Raw genomic sequence first — 24857 nt, 5'->3', positions numbered from 1 at the left:
TATGCTAAGTGCAGTTAGATTACACTGAGAAATGAAAAGGAAACAAACTCTTAATAACTTTGCCAGGTAGGGTTTTCCTTGGTGGCACTGATGCTCTGTGGGGCTGCCTAGATGTAAACAGCACATCCACTTTTTCATATGGCATTTTTGAAAAATAAGTTGTTACATGACTTTTAAGTTGATACTGTACAGCAACTTTTCTCAACTTTTTTTTTTTTACCCTGGAGGAACCACTAACATAAATTTCAGTTCTCAGGAAACCCTACCTTACTAAAATCAGTTCATCAGGATTTAGTGGCCCACATGTCTCTAACATTAGTGGTTAGTAGGAAGAATGCCACCTATGCAGATACCTCAAAACATAATTTGTGTCATGCTGGCAGCATTGGCAAGTGCCATTGCTCCTGGAGCTATGCAGGAACCATCAGATGGGAGGTGAATCAGGCACAGCTTAAGAAACCCCTTACAACCTCCAGAGCAGTGATTATCAACCTGGGGTTCGGGGCCCCCTCGGGGGTTGAATGATGACTTGCCAGGGGTCACCGAATCCTGGGCTGCTCCTGAAGCCCTCACTACTCTCCTAGCCTTTTTGCAGCCGCCCAGTAGGGCTATTCCTGGAGCCTGTGGCCGCCCAGCTGGGCTGTTCCTGGAGTCCGCGGTCGCCCACTCAGCCTCTTTGCAGCCGCCCATTCAGTTCACAGCATGGCTGGGGGGGCAGAGACTAGAGGTCAGGTGACTGGTGAGGAATGTGAAGTGGGAGGGGCTGGAGGAGACCCCATGTCCTGATTTCGGCATAGGTGTCACTGCTATGAGACACTACAAAGTCAGAGACACAGTGAGTAACACCACCTTTGATTATAGTTGCCATTAATAGTCCCCACTACAGTTCTCAGATCAGTAGATGACCCTGATCAAGAGCACCTAAGTCGGCTGATCAGAACTACCCCAGCACTGCCACTCATCCAATTCCCCCACCAAAGAGTAAGAGAAGGAATAAAAATAGAGAATACATGGAAGGGAGAGGAAAAGAGGGGGAGGAACAAAGAATAAAGGAGAGAAAGAATAAGAGAAAGAACAAGAAAGTTGGCTAGACAAAGGGATGGGGGGGGGGAGAAATTAGGATAGAGAGAGATAAAAGGGAAAGAACGGAGAACAAAGAGAAAGAGTGGTACATCCTAAAATGTACCATAAGGGGTTTTAATACCGTACGAGTGGAAGGGACTCAGGAAGCGCTAAATGTCCGTGGATTAGGGGCGCAAATTACTTGTCTTGCCTTGGGTGCTGACAACCCACACTATGAAAATAATTTTACTGTTAGGGGTCCCCACAACTTGAGAAATGTTATCAAGTGGTCACGGCTCTAGTAAGGTTGAGAACCACTGCTCTAGAGGAAGCCTGGTTGAGAATGGCTGCTGTCGAGCATATCATTAATATTATTTTATTTTTTATTACTAATGTAAGAATACACTTTTGTTGTGATAGAGTTGTATTGTGTATAAACTGACACCAATGATAACACTGCATTGAGATCCATATAGAAAAAACATGTACAGTCTGCAATATCAGACCACAGATACTTAAATATCCAAATGGGGTGATTTAGTAAAAGGATAAAGACTCTTGACTATGTAAAGTATATGCGTACATTGCAAGTGAATGTTCATTTAGTGAAATAGATGAAGTTGTGTTCACTTCAATCATCCAACCATATACAAGCAAAAAGTTTATTTTAATTTCCATTGCACATGATTGGGCCTTCAGCATGAACACAGCCTCACCTTTATTTACTATTATTAGTAACTACTCATGCTTTGAAAAGTGAATATGCAACTTCCTAACTGAGCAGCCTCTGCTCTTAGTAAATCAACATCATTGACCCTTTCGGCATTTGCCACAGATGCCAAAACGATAGTCTGGGCTTTTTTATATTGCGAGAAAAATAGAGAAAAAGAATGCATATGGGGCTAACACTAAACATCGAAGCACCACATCCCAAAATTTGACTTGTCAAAGGGGCGTTCCTTTTCCAACTGTATAATATGTCTAATGGATAGCATGGTATATTTACTGTATTTCTATAGGATCTGATTACTTGGCAATTGGACCAACCTGTATATTAGGACTTATGTAAGATTGTATCACAAATGTATTCTTTACATGTGCTGTAGCTATTGTTTTTCATGTATACAAATATTTTTACCTGTATAAATATAATCTTTTTTTATATTTTTATATTATTTGTGTGATATTAATTGTAGCTTAAGGCCTCATTCACATGGCCGTAACAATTTTACTGATCATTAGTCAAGGAACAAAAGTTCCTACATAAATGATCAGTAAATAGATTGGTTTTTTAATGTGTAAAAATTGTCCTGTTCTTTTTTTTCCTTTTTTTTTTTTTTTCTTTTTTTTTTAATGGTATATGTTTACATGCATATCGTCATAGATTTTTGAAATTTAGTGTTACGGAACTGAAGACAAAGTATGTTTTTTATGCACCTGTGGGAATGTCTCTATTGAAAACAAGCTGCTGCGTTCAGATTGTTTTAAGGCTATGTGAATGAGGCCTAAAAGTCCAATCTACGTGTGATATTTTGGACATTGCAATAACAAGAATATTAACATGAATATCCAAGTCTGTGTGATGTGTTGTGTTTATTTGGTATGTGCGGTCTTATCTGACTGTTCTAAGCACAAAATGCATGTTTTTTATTTATGTCTGCAAATCGGACAAACATGTAATAAATATAATATAATTCTGTGTGAAAACAAACAGCAATTAGGTATCATAATAATATTTACATTTTATATAAAGAAAAAAATATGATTATTAAAATGCTTCATGTGTATTTTTCATCTAAAGAGTGTGAGTACTGAAAAGGCCTTAAAAAAATAAATGTATTATTTTTTTATTTTTTTTTCTTAAATGTTGTAAGGCAAAATATCCAGCTTGTAAGGTTAAAATGTCATTCATCTTCTGCCTTGATCACACAATACTAGGAGCTGTGGTGTGTTTCGGAGAAGGATTAGCGATTAGTTAGCCTCTGGTCTTAAATAGTAGCCATTTTCTGGGAAAGGAGGGACTGAGGATGGAAGAAGGGCCTCTGTATGTTAGAGGATAAAGGAACCCCTGACACAAGCATTTCTCAAAATGGCGGCAAGAGCTGTGCTTTCTCTCTATTGCTAGAGATGGGTGTCTATTGAAGAAAGAGCCTGGAATTTTCCAGCCATCTGTGCCATGCAAGCAATCCATGACTGGGGGGGGGGAAGGCCATAGTGGTTTCTTTAGTCATGCACTGCAGTGATGGTGAAAATTCAAAATTCTACGTCTCTCTGCTATACCCAATATTTCAGCCCCTATTTTCACAGATATAAATGAATAACAATGGCGGTCCTACAAGGGTTAACCTGAGGATGTGAATCCCGAGGTTTTCCTGAGCAATCCAATAAAGTAAATCAATGTTTTCTTTTTCTTTTCTTAACACAGTTTGAATTGATTTGCTTCTGGTTGAGAGGCACTTTGTGTCCTAAGCACTTGCACTGCAGCCTAGTGTAGGGCCATTAAATACTAGTGCAATATATATTAAGGTATATTTTAAGTGAATACACTCTGCTTAAATAGTAGAGCTCCCTGTAAGTAATGTAACAGGGGCTCACTGCTGCAAACCACAAAATGGAGGTAGAAAGAAAACAAGCTTTGGGCCACATCACTGTACAACACCACACTGCCGCCCTACAAAGGGTGATTAATTGGTATTCTAACAAAGCAGGTATTTAAAAATGTTTGTTTATTGTCATATTTTTGCAAGTATGGATTGCAAACCACATTTGTGGTTGGGATAGTATAGTTAATCAATTGGCTGGGAGGGAGGGCTGCTCTCCCACACACTGCATTCTTTGCCCTTGTAGTGTGTAGGATGTTGTTGTTCAGTACATGGCTCAGATGCTGAGATGAGCTAACCCAAGCTTTTCACAGTGCTGGAACCAGCGGATTTAACCATGTCCCTGCCACTCCAACGAGGGCTGCCAGGCAGTCGCTTCCCTCTAGCAGGGTAGGGTGTTTTAATTAGCTTCAAAATCAGGACACGATGCTGCATTCTACCTGGCACAGAGGCTGCCTGCATATATTTAACCCAATTACACACTTTCTAGTCCAGTTTAATTTGTGTGTGTTTTTTTCCTTTTTTTTTTTGTTTTCTATGACCCAGCTTTTATAAACGTCCTTTAAAAATGGTCGAGCAAAATAATTTGTCTGTGTTTGTATAGATAGATAGAACAATAGAATGATAGATATATATATATATATATATATATGTATATATATATATATATATATATATATATATATATATATATATATATATATATATATATATATATATATATATATATATATGAAAATTATATATATATATAAATATATATATAAATATATATATATATATATATATATATATATATATATATATATATATATATATATGAAAATTATTATCTTATAATTATATTAGGGATATATATATATATATATATATATATATATATATAGCTTTATATATATATATAGCTTTATATATATATATATATATATATATATATATATATATATATAGCTTTATATATATATATATATATATATATATATATATATATATATATAGCTTTATATATATATATATATATATATATATTTATATATATATATATATATATATATATATATATATATATATATATATATATATATATATATATATATAATTTATAATTTTGATATATATTGGTATATATTGATATGATATATTTAATATCTTTATATATATATATATATATATATATATATATGTGTGTAGATAGAGATATAGATAGATAGATATGTATATAGATATAGATTATTATTATTATACAGGTTTTATATAGCGCCAACAGTTTGTGCAGCGCTTTACATAGATATATGTAGATATATATTAATATGATATATTTAATTTATTATTATTATATTGGATATACATATATATATTTTATATAACATATAAATATAACATATTTAAAAAAATATAGACCCAGTGTAGAATGCAAATAAAGAAACAGATCATTCAGATATAATTGTAAATTCCACTTTATTGGGACAATTTATGCGTTGCAAATGTACAGTGTGTTTTGTTGGCTCTCTCCCTGCAGCTTGAACTTAATAAGAAAACAATAAGCAGCTCTTATGGGGGGCTCATTATTTGGCGTGGTTTTTGGAGTGGTCGCTGACCGTGTATTCTTGTCTGTAGAACACGAGGGGTCAGAGATTCGCTGGCCGGGAATCTGATCTCCTTTCACGGATAGGAGTAGGAGTTATGTTAGTTTGCCAAACAAACAGGAATGCGTAGGAAGAGGATTGCTTTGAGTACAAAATAATGAATCTTAGTGGGCTGTTCAATTATCTCAACCTCCCTTATAAGCAATACATTGCGAGTCAACTGTCACCAGAGATCAGCCAATGTCATAAATAAAATAAATCATTTTTTATAACTATTTTTTTTTATTATTATATTAACCCTACATAATACTGTAGATCATACCCTGTAAACGAAATTTCATTGTTTAAAAAAAAAGCCCTTCCCAAGAATGTTTTGATAAACTTGAAAACACTGGGCTACTGATGTTTTTTTTTTTTTCTTTTTCTTTTTTTTTTTTTTCTTTTCTTTTTTTACATGGTGATTGTCGGTTTTTTTTTTTTCATTTTTTTCCTCCTTTTTTTCAGATTTTTCTCTAAAATTGTTACACTTTGAATTCCAAATGTACATTTAATATACAAATTTTAATTTAAGAATAACAATGAAAGCCACAAACTATGAACCAAGCAGACGTGTGAAGAGGCGGTACTGCAGACACGTACACATTAAAAATACTCCTCACAGTTGTTGTTTTTTTTTCCAAAAATAAAATATTGTTAACTATCAAGATTGTGGCTTTGATGAAAAAAGCATGGTCCTATTATGCAGCTTGCATTTGGGTAAAGAAAAAAAAATGTCACTTTCTAGTTGACCAGACTACTGAAACAGATACACTACAGTTCAGATATAATTTTTATTCTAAATACTGCTGGAATGGTACTAGACAATTTAAAAAAAAAAAATAACTTTTCAAAATGCCAGATGCCCATTGTGATACACTACCATTTTTTTTTTTTTTTTTTTTTGTGTCACTACAAACACCAGTCACTATTGTTCAGGAATACACTTCCATCTAATGCAAAGAGGTGTCAAGGTGACCACAATGGACTTAAATCATTCTTCCAAGTTATTCTCGGTAAAATTCACTTATTCACATAAATACATTAAGACGAGGATAAATAAAGGCTAAAAATAAGAACAAAAAAATGTTTGCTCAAGATATAATAAAATAAATACATGTTCCTTATTTGAATGCAATTCCAACATCACTAAAATATTCATAAATAAAAAGCAAAAAAAAAAAAGTTCATTTGCAATTCATGTCCCCTTCGTATCCATTTGGTCAAAAAAATAAAAAACAAAAAAACAACAAAAAAAAAACACTTTTTTTTTTGCATGACACTGGCTAATACTAAATTCTAGCAGACTTACCTTCAAGTACATCGTTAAAATGTTTTTTTTTTTTTTTTTTGTGCCTTGCTTCGCAGTTATTGCACTGTCATGCTTAAAAGACTAGGGTCCCTTTTTTCCTAGAACTATACGAGTCGCTGAAAGGTAGAACATCCCTTTAAGCTGTTGGCACTCAGAATAATAAGATACATTAACAAGTTTTCTTTCAGAAAAAAATTGAGGTAATTTAAACGGAGTTACAGTTAGCTTCTTTCTTTCTCTCTCCCTTCTTGTAAGTTACAAATGCGTCAATTTGGGGGCTTCTTGCATCCTTCCCTGAGTCGTATGATGAGAAGTTAGGTCTGTGTAGGTGGGATGGGGGTCACAAGGTCCATGGTGATGGTTGCCTGGAATCTGTGCAGCGCAGCTGTAGTCCACACTGGCAGATGACGGGTGAGAAAGATGACCCACATTGAACATAGGACCAGAAGCTGGCATGGAATCAACAAAGTTCCCTCCAACATAAACAGGACTGCCCTGCAAATTGGGGTTGGCAAAGCCACTGTTGCTCTGCATGGTGTGATGGTCATACTCTGCACCGGGGTATCTCTTCTGCTGGGGCAAACAGCTGCTCAATGGGGCCGTGTAGGCAGCCAGCCCGTACATGTTCTGCTGGGATTTGGCAAAAGATGTTGGCGATGGGGTATCGTAGCTGAGGCTATTGACTGTGGGCAGTTGACTTGAATATCCTATATGGCTGGAGCCACTCAATGGCGGACTGCGGTCTGGAGATTGGCCTCCTGGACTGTGCATGATCCCCTTGGCTTTCTGGTCCTTCTTGTACTTCATTCTTCGGTTCTGGAACCAGATCTTGATCTGGCGCTCAGTTAGGTTCAGCAGGTTTGCCATCTCCACCCGGCGGGGGCGACACAAGTAACGGTTGAAGTGGAATTCCTTCTCCAGTTCCACCAGTTGGGCGCTGGTGTACGCGGTCCGCACTCTCTTGGACGCGGGGCCAGTGGGGCTCTTCTCCTCGCAGTTGTCCCCTGAAGGGGAAAATAAGACATAGTTAATCATTTAACATTAAAACAATAATGATATGAGGTGGAAATGAAGGCACAATGGTTATTAAACGTTAGAAAAATGATAATAAAATACAGAAATTCGGTGCTCGACGTTCCAAACACATTTAGCTGCTGGCTTTGGGATTCAGCTGTAGGGTCCATTGAACTATCTGTGTCCCAGTATATTGTGTAAGAAAGAAGTTAATGGTTAACCCTATAGAATCATCTATCATGCACCATCTTAAACCATCTCCAGAATAGAAACACAACCTCAGCACAAAATTGAGGATGGGGTGTAGAATGTGGAGTTTATGGATCATTTTATGTTCAGGTGGACCAGGGAAGTTCTCAGCTGTAAAAAGTTCCACAGTATAATGACCATAACTGAAATCCCAAATTATATATGCACACTGGGCTTAAAAACACTGGCTTAAAAAAAACGTTGCTTCTACATGAGTTTTGTGTTCTGCCTGTAGAAGCAGCTCAATGTTCTCCTATGTGTCCATACACATTACCATTACAGGCGTATTTTGAGCTCAATAGAGGCAGTGAAAAAAAAAACCTTCTGGATCACATCTCTGATTGGAGCTCACTGGCAGAAAAAGGTGAAGCTCTTCTAAACGCCTCTAGTACAAAAGGGCTCCATGAAAACCAAGAGCAGAAAAAACGTCAACGTTTTTAGCTTAAAAATGTGGCATAAAAGACACAAATTGAAAGCGTATTGTACAAAGTTTAGGCGAGTTTATGAGAGTTTAAGAGCATTTTGTTTATAGGCGTTTTTTTTTGCACTACACGCCCCTCTGCAAAAGCCAGGAAATGATGTACAGTGACAACACACCTTTTTTTTTTTTTACAAAAAAAAAATGTTGAAACTTGAGGTTCAGAAGAGATAAGAGGAGTTTAGGAGAGACTGACTGACTCCAGAAAACGCAAAAGAGAAGGTGTTTTTTTTTTCCTGCCTCTGAATTTCCCTGACAGAAAACGCCTGTAGTAGTCATAATGTGCAAAGACACATAGAACACAATAGAAGTGCTTCTAGAGGCAGTAGAAAAAAATGTCAAATGCAACGTTTTTTAAGTCCAGTGTGCATGGATGTTCTATAGAGTGTTTTTTAACTCCCAAGAGAGCAGACCTTTTTTAAGCCCAGTGTGCACCCTGCTCCATGCACACTGGCATAAACAACATTGCTTCTACAGGAGTTTTGTGTTCTGCCTGTAGAAGCAGCTCAATGTTATCCTATGTGTTCATGTACATTAGGACAATTACAGACTTATAGAGGCGTATTTTGAGCTCAATAGATTTAAGGGAAAAAATATGTTTCTGATTGGAGCTCACTGGCAGAAAAAAATGCAAAACTCTCCTAACAACTTATCTAAACTTTGTACAAAAAAATGCTCTATATTACTCCAAAGAGAACAGAAGTTTTTTTTTTTTAAGCCCAGTGTGCATGGAGCAAACGTTTTTGTACACAACAGACTGGGCTTAAAAAAAGTCAATTTTATTGGCATAAAAAAAATGCTCATAGAGAGATTTTTGTATATAGTTTAGACAAGTCTAGGAGAATTTAGCATTTATTCTGTCAGAAATCTCCAATCAAAAATGCATACCAGAAAGGGTTTTTTTTTTTCATGCCTCTGAAGTTCCAAATTATAATGACTCAACTGAGAATGGATGATTGTAGAACAAAAACAGCAATTGTGAGACCTATGGGTCTGCTTATTGTTTTTTTGGATTATGTATGTTCATATTATAGTATGTAATACAAATATAATATATTTTAGTATTATGATGAATAATTGGATATACATCTTTGGTTGTGGCAATGAGCTACCACTACATATAGCATACAATGTAGAATATTTATTCAATTTTATGGTATTTATTATTTCATTTTTTCTGCTCTAGTATCACCCTTTGCCCCCCCCCCCCCCCCCCCCCCACACACACACACACACACACACACTATGTAACCTAGGCCTAAATTAAAATTCTGATTATTAGCTACACAGCCTTGATTGCAGCATTAAGTTACCAATACACACAGCACACAATGTGGAATATTTATTCAATTTTTCAGTATTTTTTCCTGCCTTATCATCACCCTTTTGTCCCCCCCCCCCTTTACACACACACACTTTGTAGACTAGGCCTAAAGATTTGATGATACATTGGGGTTGATTTACTAAATCTGGAGCGTGCAAAATCTGGCGCAGCTCTCCATAGAAACCAATCAGCTTCCATGTTTTTTTTTAATCAAAGCTTACTTGAAGAAGCTGAAGTTAGAAGCTGATTGACTAACATGCACAGTTGCACCAGATTTTGCACTCTATAGTTTTAGTAAATGAACCCTATTGTGTAGCCTGGGCCTAAAGATTGGCAGATACATTGGGGTTGATTTACTAAAACTTAATCACGCAAAATCTGGAAACCAATCAGCTTCCAGTTTTTTTTGTCAAAAGTTAATCAAACAAGCTGATTGGCTACCATGCACATCCACCCCCAGATTTTGCACTCTCCAGTTTTAGTAAATCAACCCTATAATGGAAATACAGAAGTCTAAACCATTTGTCTTCAAAATCAAATTGGTTTCCATACTGCCCCATCAGATACTCTCCCACATCTTACATATTCTGCCACTGTTTAGACTGCATAGAAGATAAAATGATGTCTGAAATGTTGGTCATACATTATACAATATTCTAATTAAATTTCCTTTAGATTTACCTTCAACTATGTACAGGCATACCCCATTTTTAAGTACACAATGGGGCTTATTTACTAAAGTTAAAAGTGCAAAACCAGGCACACTTCTGCATAGAAACCAATGAGCTTCCAGGTTTTATTACCAAAGCTTAATTGAACAAGCTGGGGTTAGAAGCTCATTGGTTTCTATGCAGAAGTGGGCCTGATTTTGCACTTTCCAGCTTTAGTAAATAAACCCCATTGTGTACTTAAAATTGGGGTATGCCTGTAGTGAAAAAGACTACCTGATTGCATTCAAATTGAAAGTATTTCGTTTTCACCTTGTATCATATTGTTTTGGTAAATCTAAAGGAAAATTGTACAAAAAAAACAATGTAATGTATGGCCAGCCTTAGACTAGTGGTTAAGGGTCTGCTCAAGAACTAAATACCTACCCCAACCACTCTGTTGAGGTATCCCATGTGATATTAACATTCTGTACTCTAGGAATGAACTTTGGTCCATGTAGACATAGGGTCTATACATTCCACATGCTTTCAATCAAACACAACCCTCAAAAAATCCATCCACCATGCATCTAGTACAATATATATCAGTGAACTTTAACATTATCCTTAACAAGTTGTGGTGTAGTTTTGAAACCAGTAATAGTATAGGGGTCAGGTATAGAGTGGTTTGAAACCAACTCATAGTGATCACAATCTATCACAACAAACATCTGAGTCTTCCCTGCACTGGGCCTAGAGGTTCCCTTCTTGGCCACTTCGCAAAACACACAGGCTATAAAACAGAATAAAATACCTGGAGGGGTGCTGGAATTTTTCTGTTTTGTATTTTGTCTTGATTCCTTCATCCAAGGGAAGATCTGCTTACTCATGGTAGGCTGGGAGGAGTTGGATGCATTGGAGGACTTGCTTTTTTTCTGTGTTGAGGTATTGCCATGGCTGGGTGAGGATGGGGGTAGAGATGAAGCTTGGTGAGGCTGGTCATTCATATTGGTGGTCTGGCTGGCATTCTGATTAGAAGATGTCCTCATGCAGCTGCCACTAATATCACTAGTCTTATGGTTTGGGGGCCTGATAGCAGATGGTTGGATTGAACAAGCTGAGCTTGGATAATCATTCTCTAGACTGGACTGGGAGTAAGGCTGGTGACTGGAGCTGTAACTGTAGGATTCAGGCTTGGCATATGTGTAACCACCAAAAAGTCCAGAGTTCTCATAGTAAGCTGTTTTCTGCATCCTGCTTTCTCTCAGTGATAGGGAACTCACGCCCTTATCAATGAGCATTGACCTCTTCTGTCACTTTTTAGTCCACCCCTAAGGATACAAAAGTACATTTATGTTACTAGTGAAATATGTAAAATCAATGAAACAATTTTAGAAACACATGAACACAGAAAGCAATGGAGTGAAAAGAAATTGTGCAAAGCATAGATAATATATCTTATTAGCTCAGCATCCCTTAAAAAAGATTTGCATACAGTGCGCTGTGTGCACAAACACAGTGAGGTTGGTTTACTAAAACTGGAGAGTGCAAAATCTGTTGCAGTTCTGCATAAAACCAGTCAGCTTCCAGGTTTTATTGTCAAAGTTTATTGGAACAGGCTAAAGTTGCAAGATGATTGGCTATAGTGCACAGCTGCACCAGATTCTGAGTGCTCCAGTTTTAGTAAATCTCCCCTATAGCTTTATGTGTATTGGGGTTGATTTACCAAAGAAGTAAGGGCTGCTCACTTAGATTAGTAAATAAGGTGACACTTTGCACTTTGAAAACCAACTCTCTGCAAGGGAAATTAAAACAGGATTCATGCTTGCACCCAATTGGTTGATTGAAGTGAACACAGCTTTATGCTTTTTACTAAGCCAGGGGAACATTCATTTTGCTAAGTGAATAGTCTCCACTTCTTTAGATAATCACTCTCATTGTATTGCATGCAATTGTCTTAAAGCAATATATTAGAGCAAAAGTTTTTTTTTTTTAACACAATATGAACCTATTTTCACATACATGGCTTCCATATTTATACAACTTCATAATAGTAAGGATAGTTTTAACCCTAGCTATATTATTATTGATACAGTGAGAGGAAATGCATAAATATGCAACTAAGCAATATCCAGTGCTTGCAATTGGCTGTTATACATCCCGCAGTATATATATGTATAAGGCCTAACTGCATTGATGGGTTATGCCATTACACAGTCCTAGGCCTATATGGCCTATATATATATATATATATATATATATATATATATATATATATATATACACACACACACACATATATATATATATATATATGTGTGTGTGTGTGTGTGTGTGTGTGTGTGTGTGTGTGTGTGTGTGTGTATATATAGAGAGAGAGAGAGAGAGAGAGAGAGAGAGAGAGTGAGTGAGGCCATATAGGCCTAGGACTTTGTAATGGCATAACCCATCAATGCAGTTAGGCCTTTTCATTCTAAATAGCTTTCCAGTTTTCAATCTCCATGCAAAGTTTCATTTTCTATCTAGAAATCCTGCAGTGGCAAACTGGAAGTGTTATGTGTATACACATTGCTCTGGCCTAAATTGATTTGCTTGGGGTATTAATATGTTTCCTTCTTTCTTTCAACAGCTATTAAATCCCTTTTCTCAAGGGTGACCAACAACGCATCATTCTTTGGATAAAGATATGTTTTGTGATATTTTTAAAACACCCAGATCTAACATGCCTAAAAATTTGGATAAAGATTAACTCGCCCCTCCACCCTGCAGCCTGTGTGAGCTGTATATAGCTTGATGGATTGAACTACATTCAGAACTTGAAAAACTTGCAGGCAAAAAAGAAGGCTCTCCTTTGTAAGCTGGGCCTTGTAACTCCTCCAGTTAAAATATAACTACTTCTATTCAACATCCTTGTGTTTGATCCATTTCAGGGAGAAAAAAAAACGCTATGTCAGCTTTTGTGAAATGTAATTATTTGATGCCTTTTATAAGAAATAGCAGCTCAACTGCATGTGTTGTGTATTTTCACTGCAAGGTATAGCGTGCATGTTGTGACAGTAATTGTTTAAATAGTGGCACCGTTGCCAATACCACAAGATTTATTATCTTGTCCATATTAGCATAACGACTGAAGAAAAATGGAAAGCAATTACACAAACAGTATAGTTTAATCAAATAAACTATAAAATATAATGCAAGTTGCACTTTGCATCATTAGTATATTTCATGTAAATGATCAGAAGTGCAATTCAGCTTTTATTTAGTGTCTGTTTCAACCAGCTATTCCCTCCTACTTGGATTAATGACTAAAATCTGCAAATAATAAGTCCACCATTTGTGTATATTGTTGAAAATAGTAAGCCCCTGATTTTACAATATTAAACTGATTGTTAGCATTGTGGTGTTTCAGGTCATTAGATACAATTTTGTTTACAGTAGGAAGAGGACAATGTAAACAGTGTGGTCTGATGTGCAAAATAATACAGAGGGATATTATAAACGATGTGGGTGACATCATCTATCCACCGTGGAATAAATTAAGCTGGACTTCTGTAGTGAATGGTATGAATTGATCACTCACTATCAGCCATAGATTGCTTTCTAGCACATTGTTCACAGCAGAACACACACCACAAACAACCTATAGAGATTTTTAGCATGCCTTATACATAGAATTATGTTTGGTAAGGGCCTGCAAGAGCCTAATTCTTTTTTTTTTTCTTTTTTTTTTTAAAGAAAGATCCAACTGTTTCTGAACTCTGCTTGAACCTAAATAAGAAGCAACGTGCAATAAATCACTTGGACAAAGGGCAAACGTATTGAGGTTCATCTCTTAACGGCACAAGAAAAGATATTCCAGAGCTGGTGTGTGTTAATGAAATACACATTGCTAAACACACAACAGAAATATAACTAAGAAATAAAAATGTGGTGCAGAAAAGAGAAATGATCTGATCAATGCTTATTATTTCACACAGAGCTCTTTCAGGACCCTTTCTGTCGCCTCTGAATACAATGCCTTGGAGCGCCATAGGGGACTTATATAAAACAATGTTTTATTTTAGATCTAGGAAGTTTCATCTACTCCACTGCTACAACTTAGTTTTAAAGTTGCACAAAGGCACTGTGCTAAAATTCTATTTTTTTTTTCCCTAGGTCTCCTGCCCTAAGTTTGTTCTCTGCTCCAAGCACACATTGCATGGTCCTTGCTAAATAGAAGTTGCATGAGTAAGCAGGCTTTTGATTATTAAGCAGGCAGTGTCCACACAGAGCATATCAATGCACCTGTCATTGGGGTTTGGAGAGAAATTTATGACTTGCTGGTCTTAGGGTAGGCTTCAGCGAGGAGGGGGAAACATCCCCAAGAACTTTCACAAATGTAAAACAGGCCGAGCGTAGGAGGAAGACCAGAAAAGAATCCCCTACTCCGCAAATTTTTCCCTTTTACAAGCCTGTTGAGCAGAATTATAAAAGGTGGCCTGGCCAGTTTGTTCGGAGAACTTGCCTTTAGCAGGACACGGACAAACTTCTGCCACCTTCTTATGGATTTAAAAAAAAAAAAATAAGGATTTATAAAATGGGAAAATTTGGAAGAAATTCTGGTAAAAATTCTCTATAAAGGAATAATTCTTTTCTGGAGTACACATCTTGGAAATGGTTGCATTGATGGAGGATGTTGATACTTTGTCGCTGGGCAATTTGGATTTATTTTTTTCCTTGGGATATCTCCTTTATCATGAGCTCGCTCTCACACGTGTGAATTATGTGAATATATATGAAATTGGTCTGTCTGGAGATTGTATCTGCACATATTTGTAAACTCCGATCCATCTAAGCGCCATTGATGGTCATTGCACACTGTGTAGCTGTAGAAATGTATCTTATTTGCTTTTATCATCATTATTATACTAATTGCCTGGTGGATGTTTATTATTATAGTGCTATAAATAATGTTTGTTTATTTCTAGGTATGTGAATGTGCAATCAGCATTCATTTGTTAGTAAAAATGTGTGTCCATGTTTATCTAAGACCAATTTATGACCCCATAGCTGAGGCAGGATTTACAAACCTCACCAAGCAGAGCAGTGTGGGACTTGGTGTAACTTGTAGTTCCTCCATACATATCAGGAGTTTTTTTTTTTAGCTTATTTAGATATCTGAAAAGGAAAGATGAACCTTGCAATTCGTCCACAGGTAGTAGGGTATTGTGCGACTTGTAGTTCCTCACAGATATAAGGGGGTGATAAAACAATCATTCTTCCACAGATTGGGGGGGGGGGGATGCCACTTAATTACAGATATAAAGGGATGATGGAACAATAGTTCCACCATAGATTGTGGGCCATGATGCGACTTTCTTATAGAGGGGGGGGGGGGGGGGGTGATGGGACAATAGTTCCTCCATAGATAGGGGGACATGTAGAGACTTCCTTATAGATTTAAGGGGGGGATGTTATAGATTGGGGGTGATGGTACTATAGTTCCTCCATAGATAGCGGAGCATGATGTGACTTCCATATATATAGAAGGGGTAATAGGACTATAGTTCCTCCATAGATGATGCGACTTCCTTATAGATATAAGGGGGTGATTGAACAATAGTTCCTCCAAAGATAGGAAGGCATGATGCAACTTTCTTACAGATATAAGGGGTGATTGGACAATTGTTCCTCCATAGTAGGGGTCACGATGCGACTTCCCTATCTATATAATAGGGTAATGGGACAATAGTTACTCCATAATTAAACATCATGCAACTTTCTTACAGATATATGGGGGCGGTGGAACCATTGTTCCTCCACAGACAGGGGAGCATGATACGATTTACTTAAAGATATTAGGGGGTAATGGGACAATAGTTCTTCCATAGATAGAAAGTCATGGTGCAACTTTCTTACAGATATAAGGGGGTAATGGGACAATTGTTAGGGGACATAGATAGGGGACATGATGCTACTTATTTGTAAATATTATAGGGCGGGTGACAGGACAATCGTCCCTCCATAGATATGAGGGAATGATGCGACTTACTTATAGATATTAGGGGGTAATGGGACAAATGTTCCTCCATAGATAAGATGGCATGATGTGATTTCCTTACAGATCAGGGGGAGATAGAACAATAGTTCCTCCATAGGTAGGAGGGCGTTATGGAATTTGTAGTTCCTTCCACGGCTAGCAGGAGGGCATTATGCAGTTCTTGCACATAAAACATATCAGAGGGAATGATGAAGTTCTTCCACAGAAAACATATCAGAGGGAATGATGAAGTTCTTGCACGGAAAACATATGAAAGGGAATGATGGGTCAAGTGGTTCCTCCACAGATAGGGGTGGCACAATTGGACATTTAGGTGCACCACAGAAATATGGGTGTATAGGTGCCCAAAAGTCCTAAAAAGCCCTGAATGATTCATATAACTAATTTGGCAATGTGATAGGTAGGTATATTCTGAAAGCCACTTACCGTAGTGCCCGCTTTGCTCAGGTTTTGTATCTGACCTTCTTGAGATAACGACCTGTCTTATTCCTCCCAGTCCTAAACGAACTGCAAAATATGAAATATTTATATATTATAGATTCATTTTTCAACAGCCAGATGTGGAGTATAACCAGTTTGGATACACACAGTGCTTTATTCCTCCTGTATAAGATTTCCCACATCCTTGTTTATGTAAGAATGATATTTCAGTTGATTTGCACAGATATGATGAGTACAATCTCCTAATGCTGCCAATAGCCCTATATTATAGGGACTGCCCTAAATAATATAAATGAATTTAATGACAACGCTGCCCACTGATTATGTATTTCTCCATGATTATTTATATGGATCCAAAGCAATAGAAAAGCAGATGAGAAACAGAAAAAAAACTTCACATACATTATCATCCTGATAGCAATGTAAAACAGTCAAAATAGCCAATAAGGCTATTACAAATATCATGGCTAGTCTATGTTATGTATCCTGCCATAACAATTTGAAATGTGTTGACTAAAGTCCTTCTATGGATCCCACACAAAGACAAGCTAGGCCACATAAGAGACAAATCTAGCTACCATAAGCCATTCCAATGACCTTTGGCTTGTATAGTAATAACTCACCGCTTAATGAACAACCAACTGAACAGCCCGCAGTAGCTCTGAGTAGAAGAACACTAACAACTTTCCTCCAAATCCTCATTATCAGCCCAATCCCGCCATGAAGCAACGATTTTCAAGGTTTATGAGATGGTTTGAAGAGCAGAGCTTAGCGGTTGTACCTGGGACAAGGCAGGTCCAATAACATCTTATGTCATGTATTGGCTTTTCACGTGACTCTCGCATTATCCATATATTTTCATTGTAATCAGATGCAAAAGCAAAAAAAAAAAGTTGCGTTAATGCAGCGCGAAGAAGCGTTCTTGATCACTCTACAGCAAGAGCCGCTGCATGATTTGCTTCAAGGTAGGTATCTCCATCTTACTTCATGCTGAAGGATTGGTCGCAAGAACTGCGCCTATAATAGGACCGAGTTATAGGCATCTGAAACTGTGCATCAGAATAATTAAAGTATTGAAAAATAAAGGACCCTTTTAGAGGGGGTTTCTAATGCCAAAATAGGAGGGCGATGTATAAGGTTTGAAAGAAGTAGTGTGTTCATTACTCTGAATATTAATAACATTTTGGGGTTGTGCTGAGATGAAATGAAACGTTTCCTCTCTAATGTGATTTACCTGGCCTGGCATGAGCTGGAGGGCAAACAAAGGAGCAGAAATGGCCACTGACTTGAATAAAAATGGTACATGTAACCTCCCTCTCTGTTCAATATTAATGTGCAGGGCTTTAAAGGTAAGTACTGGCTGCTAGACTTGGATTATTCGGGTTGGAGGCCTTATAAAGTGCTGGGGTTTTTTTTTTTTTTTTTTTTATTTGTCTATAAACTATAATTTCCTATATTTAAGCGTTTTCCTAAATAGCCAAAATGGTGCTATATCTTCAACGGTTAGGTGTAAAATTATCACCATGGAAAGCACAACATCACAAGCTATACAACAGAACCCAATATTAAAGAATATCTATGTTGGTTTAATACATAAAAACATAAAAGGTAGGTGGAACACATGTATCTGGATGGGAGATGGAAGCTATATGCAGGTAGGTCAAGCTTCCTAAACCTATACAATGCACATACAGAGAACAAGCTACATGATAAAAATTGAAGAAATTATAGAAATTCATGTCAGAATTTAGAATAGAAGTCCAGTTCATAGGATCTTTATCTTCATTCAGAACAGTTCTTGAGAAAAGAAAAAAACAATGCTAAGATATTATTGAAAATAAATGCCAAATAGAAGAAGGAAAATATGAATAAATACGCATATATCACCTATATAAGTGTATACATGGTTTTGGAAAACGGTGCCTATAGAAGTGGAATTACCATTAAATTGACTGTAAATATACATAAATCAGCCTGTCTGTTCCAAGCCCAATAGCCCAAGACACTCTGTTAATGTGGTGTTCAATCTTACTTTGACAGAGGCAAAAGGAGAATTTATTTCAATGAGATCCATACCTAGTTTAATATAATGTGTACCTATACATACTATGCATATATTTAAAAAGGTAACCCTTCAATGCAAAAAAAAAAAAAATGATATGGGCAATATTAAAGAACTATAGTGCATTAAATGCACCCTTCATTAATGCACACCTGGTCTAATAAAGGTAAAATGTTTATTGGAGCCCATATGTTTTCCTCAAGCAAAGTCCCACATGCTTACAAATGCTGAAAACACAATAAATCTTTATAGCATAGCTTGATAAAGGCTCCATACAACGATGTGTTCAAAGGCTTCCGTTTGTCATGCAAGATCTTACCTGTGTATCAATTTATCATAAACCTGGCTTCTTCAGCCTCTGTGGCTGTATGTGGAGGAGCTAAGATATATCCTTCACCCTTTGTCTGTGTGGACCAGTCTGTCCTAACCCTGATCTTGCGGTTTTGCAGACATTTCCACCTACAGTAGCAGAGCACAGTATTCCCGATAGAGTGGGGTGCAGGCTAGCACTCACCTACCAATTAAAGTGAGGGCAATGAACTTCTGAAAATGTTTTAAATCCACCAACGTTGCCAAATTAAGAGTGGGTCAATTGCATTTTTTTTATTTGAACGAGGCACCAAGTTTGGGTTGGTGATGTAAGTAAACTGCCTTTATAATCAGAAGTATAGGCACTGCCTTAAAATTTAAACCTATTTGTTCACGTGATCTATATACAGTGCTACAGCCCCCCAGGCTGTGTTTTTTAACCTATATCATTTCAACCAGACCCAAATCTTGTTACATTTCCCAGCTGTCCTGGTTTTCATTTGATGCCAATATATAGCATAGGACATTATGTAGATTTTTCTCATGGATGTCCCAGCATTATTTGCATAAAGCAACCCAAATCTGTCCTTTTTCTAAGAAATTAGCATGCTTCATTACAAGAGTGCATTTTCAATATTCTGATTAGTTCCAATATACTGATAATTTTTTATTCATTACTGCACTAGAGTCTAATAACTACAACACTTACAGGTAATTATCAAAAAAAGACCACGCAGAAGAAATACAATGATATTCCAGATGTGCCTTTTACATGTTTCTTCCTTGCTATATAAAAAAAATCATTTGAGTGATATCATCAATGTATCTACCTAATAAAAAAAAAAAATGTTGACTGATCTTTCTTTTCTTTTTTATGCTTAATAAAATATATATATATCAACTATGTAATGTGCATGTTTTGTATCCTAAAAAAAATAATAATATTGAAGCCAGTGAATAAACATAAATACAGACATAAAGGAAAAAAATAAAACCTGGGATCAAAACATTAGCAATTAGGTAACATATGTTTGCATTTTCGTTTTGGAAAAACTCAACATGTTTTCAAGCAAAATAGTCAAATGCAAGCATATAGTAAAAAAAAAAAAAAGTGAAATTACAATATGATTACAAGGGACCACGATGGACTGTATACAAGAAAAGCGTCCGGCTCAGTGAATGTGGAAAGGAAAAAAAATATATATGTTATTTTTCTTGCCCGGTCGTGAGAATGTATCTTTAGTGTAATCTAATTCAAGCAGTGGATCCACAGCAAGTCAACCGCAGCATATGTTCATAGGGCAATAAAAGTGGGAGATTTACGGCTCTCGGCCGGCCCCCAGCAGACTAGCACCCTTTCAGGAATTACTTACTGTGATTTATAACAACAACTTGGGCAATTGTCAACTGATAAAACGTCCGTTGCTACATCTAGGAAATAAATGCTATTAGTATAGGCTCGACCATTTTTCCTAAACCTTGGCTTTCCTTTATTTTGCATTTAACCACTACATTGATTTTTTACATTTAAATAAAAACATGTTAAAATGAGCACTCTATTCTATACAGTAGTGAAATATAGAGACAGTAAAGCAAAATATTAATACAATATTAAATACACATATCTAGCTGCACACAACCCAACAGAAGAAAAACACAAATATTCTATATACATTTCCAATGAGCTAAACGACACTATTTACGACAATGGCCTATATACAAATAGGCAAATAGTGTTTGCTGCCTATGTTAGTAAATAATCAAAGTGTTAATGTATTTCCACATTCTACAGTCAAGACACAGGCGGATCAGTAAATATCCATTTGCTGTTATGGATTGCTCCAAATGCCTGGGATAAATGGTCTTGTCCAGCCGAAAATTATCCATTTTAAGTGTAATAGTAATGACTATGGTGGGGTTTAAAGGCACACTCGGAAATCATTATGTGCTAACGCTTGCCTTGGGTAAAATTTCAGCTCCATGCTGTACCCATTCTATTATGACGCAAGATAAAATTTACGACCTAAGCCTGAAAAGAAGTTCAGGGCCCTTTCTCACTGTTTTAAGAATAGGCAGCAGATGCCCTGACAGTCAGTATTGTTCCCAGGAAAACCCAAGGCATCCACTAAATCTGAGCCATTTCAGCCCTCATACAAATCTAAGTAAATCCTTTCAATTCCCTTTACTGCCCAAGCTATCCCCAAGCAGAACTCAGGGAGCAGTTGCATACATCATCCTAATTTTCTTATAAACCCTAAGCATTCTGAAACAAAGGTCACTAAATCAGCCTATGTCTACTTGTGACTGCAGCAACCAAGCGGCAAAGGTTCCTATTTATCAAAAGATATGACAGCCAAGTTCTATTAGAACATATCTGAGAGAAATAAAATAATCAAGACATACCCACCAAAGATCTCTTTTCTTCAGCTATCAAAGAGATAGTAGGAGTGCAGAGTATACAGACTGCTCTCTTTGTATATAATATTCTTGGGATCTCTTCAGTTTTCAAGTCTGATAGAGTCCTTTGCTTGGCAAATTAATGACGACGCTGTGTTTCTTAAGGGACGTGCTGAATTAATTATTTCGTGGATCACGTGGGTCAGGAGTTGAAGAAACCTATTCTTGGCATCTTCCATCCACTTTGATATTGAACATGTTAGGAACATTTCTGGAGCACCCTGTGCTGCCTCTGTGTTTACAAAATCAATGGAAAGCCTTGCAAGATGGCTGGAAAGCTCTGAGGCTCTGCATTGAAAAATCCTGATTTACTGTACTGTACAGTGGGAGCTGTTTGCTATTGACTCAGCCTTCCCTTCATTCTTTTCATAACGACTAGTGGTGATATAATACACAGAATTTTATTGATGTATTGTTAGTAGCAGAGGAGGAGCCATTAGACAGCACACAGCCATATCTGCTACACACACTACATACATACTGAAAGTGCCATTCATTAAATTTTTTTTTCTTCAAATGTGCCCTATCACTTCTACTCTGGCACCCCATTATTATATCAAGTCATGCCCAGGGTGAATGAAAACTGCAGATTAGCATATGCTGTCCCATATTATATGGAGCTGAAAGCTTATATAACCCATTAACCCATGTATTTAATTCTTTGTGCATATACAAATTACAGTTTTACAGGATAACTAAATGGACCAATATATATATATATATATATATATGTGTGTGTGTGTGTGTGTGTGTGTGTGTGTGTTGGGGTGCAAGTAATACACATTCATTTTAGTCAGTAGTAAGGTGTAGAGAATATGTATATGTTAACACCTAAAGTATACACACACACACATATATATATATATATATATATATATATATATATATATATATATATATATATATATACATACACACACATACACACACACAGACTTGGTGTTTAATTATTCCCTACACCTTACTAACTAAAATTAATGTGTATTACCTACAGAGAGAGAGTGTTGCACCCCAACACTATATGTAATATATATATATATATATATATATATATATATATATATATATATATATATATATATATATATATATATATATATAGGCAATTTAATTATCCTGTAAAACTCAATAATATGTATATGCACATATATACATGGGTTATGTGATATTATCATATTATATGGTGCTGATAGCTTATAAAACTCATGTATATAATTACTTGTGCATATACAGAATACTGAGTTTTATAGGATACCTAAATGGCCCTATCTATCTATCTACACACACACACACACACACATAATATAAATATATATATATATATATATATATATATATATATATATATATATATATATATATATATATATATATATATATATATACTTTAGGTGTTTAAATACTCCCTACACCTTACTGACTAAAATGAATGTGTATATATTATGTATATAATATTTTTACACAATTGATCATGTAGTTGCAGGAATCTATGAAATGAGTTTGCCTATTTTTCTTTTTACTTTTTATTTATTATTAAAGGTGGGCTGTATACAATTGAGTTTGTACATTGTTTGCTTCAATGCAACCATATTTTGTACATAGCTATAAAAAGATAGAGAGAGAGAGGAGAGAGAGAGAGAGAGAGAGAGAGAGAGAGAGAGAGAGGGATAGATAGATAGATAGATAGATAGATAGATAGATAGATAGATAGATAGATAGATAGATAGAGGGATAGATATAGAAGCAGGGCACATATATAGTCCAAGCTGGCGTTACCCACCAACAAAGAGATTCCAGTCTTATGTGGGTACTCCATGCTAGTCAATTGGCCATACTATGTATGGGGGGGGGGGGTGCATGTTGGTGAAGAGGGGGTGTAAATATTTCACAATCATGCTTTTAAAAAATAAATCTAGGCTCATAACAAACAATTTGTACTAATTGAATGTCACACAAAGGATTAACAAGCGAAGTGGAAGGTGCTAATTCTAACAATTACAGTAATATTTCAGTTCAAAATATACACCATATTAATAGGGCTTTTCTCTATGTGTTTGCTACTATTCCACATATAAACAAACATACAAAGGGTACACACATCCTTGATATTGTATGCACTTACCTTATCCATGTACCAGAAAGCACACATGCATAGGTACATACATCCTCCCACACAAAGATGCATACATACATGTGTTCTCTGATAAGACAGCCCCTCCCCCCCTTCTTACATTTCATATTTGCAGTCAGAAGCCAGTATGCACATAGTGAAATTACATTTGAAATATGAAGAGAGGCATTGACGTGAAATTAGATGGAGTTAGAGCAGGTTTATGCTCTTTTCTCCATGAGTCTAAAGCTGACATTTCCATTTTGCACATATATTACTGGGTGAGATCCCAACACATAGACCAGGTATTTATAAAATCCCTAAGGAAAGATTTATGGAAAAAACATTGTTCCTGTGCTTAAGTTTTTGGTAGGATTCTGTATTTGGGTCTTTTATTTATATATAGCCAACCATAACCTTATAGTAGAAGGTTGTAAAATATATAGATACAAGATCATTTGGCTTTGCGAATTGATACCTGGAGCATCCAATGAGCCCATTCATATCACTGTGAAAAAGTTGTACAAAGAGGTCTTACACAAATACTAAATGTAAAAGGCTCCTAGGTCTAAAATAGGGAGTTAAGGTCCGAGAGGTCAAGGGTTTAGAGGTCAGCTCTCCCGGCTGAAATACAGCTAATCGCATAGAAAATTTGTCCTCCAGATGAACCTGAGAACCGAACTTCAGTCTAAAAAATACCTTTTTTACCCTCACAACATGAAGCTACATCTTCCCTTTATGAACTGTGGGATATTATTGTCATAGACATAATGGTCCTAATACATGAAAAAGCCATCTTTATCTGGGCGATGGTCTAGTCAACTATGAGAAGAAGACCTCAAGCCCAAGACAGAACAAAGAATCCACTTTGCTTCTGGTTATGTTATCAGTTGTTAGACTTCGAATTCTAGCATTTCCAGATAAGAATTCCTAAAATACCCCTTGGAAAAAAAAATCAGCTTCCTGCCTTCTGTCTTTATTTCCCTGACATATATTTCATTTAAAGGGGTGCTAACATCAAGCATTTTTATCCCATTTTAAGATGATCATTAACACCGTCAATTTTTTCCCCTTCACGCCATAAATCTCAAACAAAAACAATAAAAAAAATCATCAAACCAAATTCACTG

At 36.3% G+C, this 24857-nt stretch overlaps 1 protein-coding gene across 7 annotated transcripts in view; it reads right to left on the bottom strand.

Annotated features, from left to right (window-relative positions):
- Positions 1-5103: 5103 nt before the first annotated feature.
- Positions 5104-24857, bottom strand: part of HOXD3 (homeobox D3) — a 47734-nt gene continuing 27980 nt past the window's right edge. For 3 of the 7 annotated variants that reach the window (XM_077448077.1, XM_077448071.1, XM_077448072.1), the window contains 3 exons: positions 16775-16855; positions 11123-11639; positions 5104-7600 (listed from right to left, as the gene is read on the bottom strand). In XM_077448077.1, coding sequence (XP_077304203.1) covers positions 6852-7600; positions 11123-11609 — 1236 coding nt within the window. In that variant the 5' untranslated portion in view covers positions 11610-11639; positions 16775-16855 and the 3' untranslated portion in view covers positions 5104-6851. The other 4 variants (XM_077448073.1, XM_077448074.1, XM_077448075.1 and 1 more) reach the window with 4 other exon arrangements.

This window comes from Lithobates pipiens, unplaced genomic scaffold, assembly GCF_037356315.1.
Source record: "Lithobates pipiens isolate NorthernLeopardFrog02 unplaced genomic scaffold, aLitPip1_a1.2 Scaffold_22, whole genome shotgun sequence".
NCBI classification, from domain to species: Eukaryota; Metazoa; Chordata; class Amphibia; order Anura; family Ranidae; genus Lithobates; species Lithobates pipiens.
Note: the sequence above shows the minus strand (reverse complement) of the source record. Positions and strands in the feature narration are given on the sequence as shown.